The 7397-nt window shown below is 46.5% G+C and overlaps 1 protein-coding gene across 1 annotated transcript; it reads right to left on the bottom strand.

Moving 5' to 3' along the window:
* Positions 1 to 6506: 6506 nt before the first annotated feature.
* Positions 6507 to 6852, bottom strand: LOC128058673 (protein preY, mitochondrial-like). Its single transcript, XM_052651165.1, has one exon. It carries the CDS (start codon positions 6850 to 6852, stop codon positions 6508 to 6510), a length of 345 nt encoding a protein of 114 aa, XP_052507125.1. The 3' UTR covers position 6507.
* Positions 6853 to 7397: the final 545 nt, after the last annotated feature.

Genomic DNA, 7397 nt, shown 5'->3' with positions numbered 1-7397 from the left:
GTCTCTAGGGTATGTCCTCAGCAGTGAGGGTAGCTGTCCTTCAGAGAGAAGGTGGAGTCCAGGACCAGAAGACTGGGCTGTGAACTGGCTCCTGAGATGGGAGGGTGAAGCCTCAGGCCACTAACTAGACCATGAGTTCCTCCAGGGAGGACGGGGTGGAATCTGCTTTGTGTTCCAGGTGCCCTGCTTCTCATACATGGTACATGAGCTATAAATATTTGTTCAATTAATGACTGAATTGATAACATCAATGACCCCAATATTCTGATTGTTACCTGTGAATGTCTGAGAGGTTTGGAAGGGAAGGAAGCAGGGGAAGGTGTGCCAGAGGAAGCAAGTACACAGAGACAGTGTCTCTTTTAGGGTAATGTTAGCTGCTGTAACAAATACCCCCCACCCCGCTTCGCCAAGTATCAGTGGTTTAACCTCACGGTTACTCTTTGATTGACAGCTTTCCTCCATGTGGTGATTCAGGGATCCATGCTTCCTCTCTTTCAGGCTCCATCATACCCCAAGGGCCTTGGAGCCCTTTGCATTGAGCAGGCAGATAAAAGGCCAGGAGAAGGGAAAAGTTTCAGCTACTTCATACAAACCCCAACCAGGAAGTAACCCATCACTTCCGCTCCCCTTCTCTGGATAAGAACTAGTCCACAGCTCACCCTGGATGCAAGGCAGGCTGGGAAATGTAGTTGGTGCCTGGAAAGACACTTTTTCAGAAATGGAAGGGGCACCCCTGATGTTTGGTTCATGGACACAGGAGGTGACACGGATGTGAAGAAGGTGGGTACAGAGGTGTGGTCATGGCCAAGGACAAGAGCAGCCAGCAAGTGAGCCTTGGATTGAGCTCTCGGCCTTGCTTGAGATTCTAACTGGACCATGCAGGTGAGTTTTGTGGGGGTGGGGATGGACTCTCTCATGCTGGATCCTCATGGAGTCTTGGGAAATAGAACTCACTAGCTCATGACCCCTTTTAGACCGATGAGGAAACAGGGCCTCAAAGAAGACCTTCGCCAAAGTCAGAAGTCAGAACTAGAACCCAGGGCATCTGTTTCCCAGTCTTGTGCTGACCCACCTAGTCCCCGACCTCTAAATCAATCCCCCAGAACACGACTGAGATTTTCGTGTCATTTCAGAAAAACAGCCCAGCGCATCACTCTCTTCTGCCCGAGCTTGGAGAGAGCAGCCTGTGGCCATCAAGACTGAGTATTTGCTTTTACTGACAGCTGGGAGGAGGAGCCTTTATTGTCAGCCTCTGTGGGCAGGGCTTGGCCAGGCTCTCCCTGCTGGGTCAGGAATTCTTCCATTATTGCTCAGCAACTCGGTTACAAAATATAGGATCTTTGAACTTGTTTTTAAACACTATCAACTGAGCTCTGTGTTCGTTAATATCCCTTTGTCCTGAAACTGGACCCGGACACAAACATCTTTTCCATCAAAAATTCAAAGGGACCCTTTTTTTCCATCAAAAATTCAAAGTGACAGAGGATTAGATAGCAGTATTTATGATAAAATCCCCCCACCCTCTTTTTTTTTTTTTTGGCCTAGCACCAAAAATCAAATGCCAAAAAGGCAACCCATCTCAGCTGCTTTGAAACTGGCTGTGTCAGTTCAAAGATTGTTTCACTGTGGACACTGTGTGACCCTGTGTTTGCGCCTCCATGGAATTAATAAGCAATGGAGATTCATGAGCCCTTTATCTCAGTGTCTCCCCCAGACCTGGCACACAGCAGGTTTAGGAAACAGGATGGAAACCCAAACCCTGGTTTTTCTCTGATCCCCTCTCCCTGAGAAGGCAGCGACTTAGAGTTGCTGAGAAATCTGTTATTCATGGTTTTCCACTTTAAACCCGTGTTCTCACGTTGCCTTAAAATGTGTCAACAAAGTCATGGGGAGTATTACCAGCAACCAGCACGGTGTGGATCAGAGCAAATGATCAATAAGTCATCTTTGAATGAATAAAGCAATTAAGTAATTAAGTCCCAAGACAGGCTTTCATACATCACATCATTTCCTGAAAACAAGGACATCAGGGTACCTCCTCTTTAGCAAAGGGAACTCGCTGCAAACTGGAGGATTGGGGTGTGCAAAAATGACATTTCTGGGGCCTGTGACACTCCCCTCTGACCTCAGATCCTACCCACCTATGGCTTCCATCCCCACATCTTCTTCTTCTCCAATCCCCTTCCTGATGTTGCTCACAACGTCCACATGTCCCCCCATCTACCCTCAGGCTGCACACCCCTTACCCCCTACCCACCAGTTCTAGCTGCTCACCCTCCAGGGTGGATGCCCAGGATGGCCTCAAGTTCCCTGGGATCAGCCTCAGGGAAAGAGGACTTGGATGACTCCTCCTGGTCCCCATGGCCACCCCTTTGGTGGGGATGGAACAGGAGGATCCAGGGGGGCCTCTGGGTGGAGGAGTGGGGTTCTTTCAGCTCCTGGGTTCTTTTCAACCTTCCCATGGCCCAGCCTGCCCACCTGGAAGATGAGGTGGAAACCTACTGGAGGAAGGGCCAATAGAGTCTAAGGCAGTCAACCTAAGCATTTATTTAACCCTCAACTTTAACCTCAAAATTAATCTTAATGCTATTAACCCCTTCTCTCGTAGATGTTTTAAAATTTTTCTTCCACATTAGTGTTTGTCTTTTAGCTTCAAGCCTTCTTTTGCTGTATAGAAGTGTCCTCTAAAAAACAGCAACAAACTAAAAGAGAAATCTGTTTTCTTGCAATTAAATCTGTCAATCTTTTCCTTTAGTTTTTCTAAAAGATCACTAAAATGTTCTCTTGAATTTTTTTATGCTGTATGGATTTAAGGATTGCTTTTCCCCCCTCTTTTCATCTTTGATTTATCTCTGCAGTTTATTTTGGAGTAAGACCTGAGGATAGTTTTTAACTTAAATTTGTATCCCAAGGGTGAGCCAATTTAGATAGGATTTAATAAATAATTCATCATTTCTTCCCCAAATGTGAAATACTCACTTCATTATATGACAATAGCCATGGACTCTTGAGTCTATACTTTCATTCTGGGGCCTCTTCAATTCATCACCCCATCTCTTTTACTGGCAACATGTTTTATGAATGGGTGAATCCTACTCGTGCTTCCTTTTCAGGAAAGGCTCTATTCTTTCACACCTAATGGTCAAGATTCATAATAACTGTTAAATTCCCATCAATTTGAGGGAGATGTTTTTATTGGGATTACCTTGAATTAATGACTAATCTAAGAGGACTTCCCTGATGGGTCCAGTGGTTAACACTCTGAGCTTCCACTGCAGGGGGTGGGATCCAACCCCTGATGGTGGACTAAGATCCTGCATGCCATGTGATGTGGCCAAATTTTTTTTTTAATTTTTTAAAATAAAGACTAATCTAAGAAGAATGTACATCCTTTCTATACCAATACTTCCTATTCAGGATAGGAAGCCCTATTCTGTACTTATTATTATATTGATTAAAGTCCTATTTCATATCCTTGAGTGGAGATTCATTATTTTCTCTTTGTCATTCTTTCATTAGTCTCTCCATATTAAACCATTTTCTGATCTTGTTTCCAGGAACCCTCCTTGATGCACTGTTCTGTTTTGACTCCCAGGACATCACATGCCCTTTCTTTTCCTCCCACCTCCCAAATGATTCCTTCATGGAATCTTTTGCTCACTCCTTCCCGGCTCTCAGACTTCTCAAATGGGCCCTGGAGCTCAGACTTAGAATTCTCAAGGATTCTCCTGAATAAGTGAGTACTTAAGTGATAGATATCTTTGTGCTGGGATTTCCCCTGGTGATCCAGTGGTTAAGAATCTGCCTTCCAATTCAGGAACACAGGGTTTGATCCCTGGTCAGGGAACTAATATCCCACTTGCCGCGAGGCAGTGAAGCCTGGGCACTGCAACTACTGATACTACATGTCTTAAAAAAATAAAATAAAATCTTTTTACAAACGGGCTTCCCATGGCTTGAGTATTTTTCTCTTTATGGTTCCTCTCCAGCGGGAAACACTGAGCAAAAGAGCCATGTAGGGTAGATTTCCTTATCACGTCAGTGCTGACCATGGTTGCCTTACAGGGTTATCTTGGCTCAGAGCAGAGAGCTTTGAGATGCTGGGATAAGAAAGCTACCTTGTCTTTGAGTTAAGCTTCCATGTTCATCTATGAGAATAGTAATCTCGATTTGAAATGCCAATGCAGGAGCTACATTTAGAAGGAAATTATGGTAGATTGCAAAAGTGGCCCCTCCTCTACATGCAGAAGAATGATTTCTAAACTCATCAGTTCTGGGTTCAAAAATCTATTCATACTGTTTATAGTGTGGCCTTGGGGAAAGTAACACCTTCTGAACCTCTGTTTCCTGGTTAGTAAAAAAAGGCAGTAATATGTAGTTGTTGTGGGCAGTTCATTCATTCATTTGACAAACATGTACAGAGTGCCTGTCATGCACCTGGTGTTGTTTTTAACACTGGGAACACAGCATGTTTGATAAAACAGACAAGCACTCATACCTTCTTGGGACTTACATTCTAGGAAAGAACAGACAATAACAAATTATCAGAGCTAGTATAAATGCTAAAAAGAAAAACAAAAAAATAGGAAATGAGATGGAGTGAGGGGCTTGCATTTGAGGCAGAAAGGACTCTTGTTAAGGTGACATTTGACTGGAGCAAGTCAAGGGTGAAAGAAGCAAGATCGTTTAGGTGCTAGAGCGATTATTGAGGAGAGAGGTAATGGCGGCTTAGGATGGGCAGCCATGAAGATGGTAAAGATACCGTACCCTGAGTGTGTGTGTGTGTGTGTGTGTGTGTGTGTGTGTGTGCGTGCGTGCGCGCAGGTGTTCAGTCATTCAGTCATGTCTGACTCTGCAATCTCATGGACTGTAGCCTGCCAGGCTCCTCTGTCCATGGGATTTTTCAGGCAAGAATATAGGAGTGGGTTGTCATTTCCTCCTCCAGGGGATCTTCCTGACCCAGGGATCAAACCTGCATCTCCTGTGTCTCCTGCACTGCAGGCGGATTCTATACCGCTGAGCCTTGGGGAGGTGGAGGAGAAGATGTAGTAAGAACTAGAAGGTTCAGCCTGCAAAAGTATAAGAATTGAGTTACTATTGAGATTGAGAGTGGAACAGGCATAGGGGAGATCAGGAGCTGCTGGAACAAATTCATTGGAGAAGTCTGTTCACGTTCAGGTGCAGAGAGCAGACAGGTAGGTGGAGGCATGAATCATGGAAGTAGCCCAGGCTAGCAGTACAAATCCAAGCTTAAATAAGAGAATCAGATAAAGTGTTTGGACCCCTGTGAATGCCATGCTGACTCCCTGCTAACTTGAACGTATCAACGTGCACAATTTAAACTGATGCCTCTGTAAAATCACCCACTTTTTACACGTCACAGTCCTTTAGAGTCTCTCATGAATGGGTGTGAGCAGTGCCATCAGGAGGACCTTCAGAGCTCTCCTCAAACACTCATTCCCGAGTTAATCACGCCCTTGCCAGGGTTCCAGCTCAACTGGTCAGGTCTTCATTCTATAAAAGCTCCCCACGTGGTTTCTGTGGACACCCAAGTACCATCCACTGGTCAGAACCTTGGGTGCTAAACTCATAATGCCAAGAATTTTGTAAAAGTGGCGGGGCGGGGGAGTTACTGGGGGCAAGAAGGTGGCTGCGGTGGTGGCGGCTGAGGAAACAAGATGGCAGATTTTCTGAAAGCACTGCCTGTTTACAACAGAAGCGATTTTTTTTTTCCATGAAATTTCCATTTTATTATAGTTTTACATCACATTAGTTCAAATGCATTTCTCTACAACGACTCCAACATAGCTCCTTCGGAATTAGTCATCGTTAACGTGACATTACCAAAGCCTTTGAATCTAAAATAAACGTAAAATTTCAAAATAGTAACTTTTAATTATGAATGGGATAAGCCATCAAGTGATGGTTGGGGCTGTTAATTTCCAACAAGACACTTTGTTGAAATGTTCCTTCTGATACCCCAGGTATAAATGAGAACCTTCAAAAAACAAGGGCAGAACCAAAATACAATAAACATGCCTCTGCAGCTTAAGCCTCTCATAGACCTTAGACCCCTGACAGAAAGCTAGGCAAAGCATCTTTCCTGCAAATTAAGTGGGTTTCCCAGTATTCCCATGTGGATGAGCCTTCAGAGACAGGCATCAAGCATATCTTTAGCATATACCATCTTGGCTCTGGCTGCGTTAATTATGCCTGAAGAGTTTAATACCCATCCAAGTCCAAAGGTGGAAGAACACATAAACAGGTACGGTAATCGGCAAGAGCAGACTGTAAAAGCACAGACTGGTGGTGCTAGTGCAGCCCTGAGGGAAGTCTTCTTCCACAGAGGCTGAGTAAAACAGTCCTGCCAAAGACACCAGTGGAATCAGGACAGTCAGCGTCGGAAGAGACAGAAACATCCTTCTCCTCCACTTATCACCCGCCACTCTGACTTTTTAAAAGGTAGGTGGTATTTAGATTGTTGTGTGTGTTGTTTTTAAGTATGATCTAGTGCTGCTCCACTTCTTCTTGCTTCTTATTTTGATGTGTCATCCTAGCTGCCTGTGGTATCATATTAGGAATCCCATCAATCATTGGATAGGCTATTCCTAACTCTTCATTAATCAATTCATTTGTCGATGCTTCATATCTGAGCGGCTTCTTGGAGAGCGGACACACCAGGAACTCCAGCAAGGCCTGGTCGAAGGCGCGGGGCGGTTTCTCCGTCCTCTCGCTCTTGTCTGCGGACGGCCGCGAGCTGGACGCGTGCAGACACCTCAGGGCGACCGCGGACGGCGGCGCGCGTGTCCCTCGCAGCGCTGACGCGAGCCGGGCGCACACTTCGCTCAGCATGGTCTGGCAGCCGCGACCGGGCCTCTGCGCGCCCTCGGCCACCCGGGCAGCTCTAGTACCAGAAGCGATTTTAGATTTCATGCCGACTCTGGGTGCAAAGCCTCGAACCGACGTCCCTCAGTCTCCCTGCCCACTCGGGAGTACCCGTCTGAACAGATCATCGTGACAGAAGAAACATTCTTTTGGGCTTCCTACATCAGCAATGGGACAGAAAGAATGCCGCCAAGAAGAGAGACCTGGAGCCAGTGGACCCGGAAGATGAGGGCTCGGCACCCCACGCCCCGCAAGGTCGCACGGACTACAGCCCCCGACGAGGGGGCTTAAAACTCACGAGGACCCTTAAAACTCACGCTCCCCCACGGGCGCCTCCTGTCTTGTCTGCTCCTCGCCCACCTGAATTGTGGTAGCTCCCCCGACCCCCACCTCCACCCCCACCCCCACCCCCACCCCCACCCCCACCCCCACCCCCACCCCCACCCCTCCAGAGGCCCACCACGCCGCTTCCACACCGCCTCCAACCTCATAGGAGCCAATGTATTTATTTT

Source organism: Budorcas taxicolor, chromosome 13, assembly GCF_023091745.1.
Source record: "Budorcas taxicolor isolate Tak-1 chromosome 13, Takin1.1, whole genome shotgun sequence".
Classification (NCBI taxonomy): domain Eukaryota; kingdom Metazoa; phylum Chordata; class Mammalia; order Artiodactyla; family Bovidae; genus Budorcas; species Budorcas taxicolor.
This window is presented reverse-complemented; position numbering and strand designations above follow the sequence as displayed.

What these genes read in the sequence shown, in the direction of transcription:
- LOC128058673 (XM_052651165.1), bottom strand. Translation starts at nt 6,852, where the DNA reads ATGCTGAGCGAAGTGTGCGCCCGGCTCGCGTCAGCGCTGCGAGGGACA.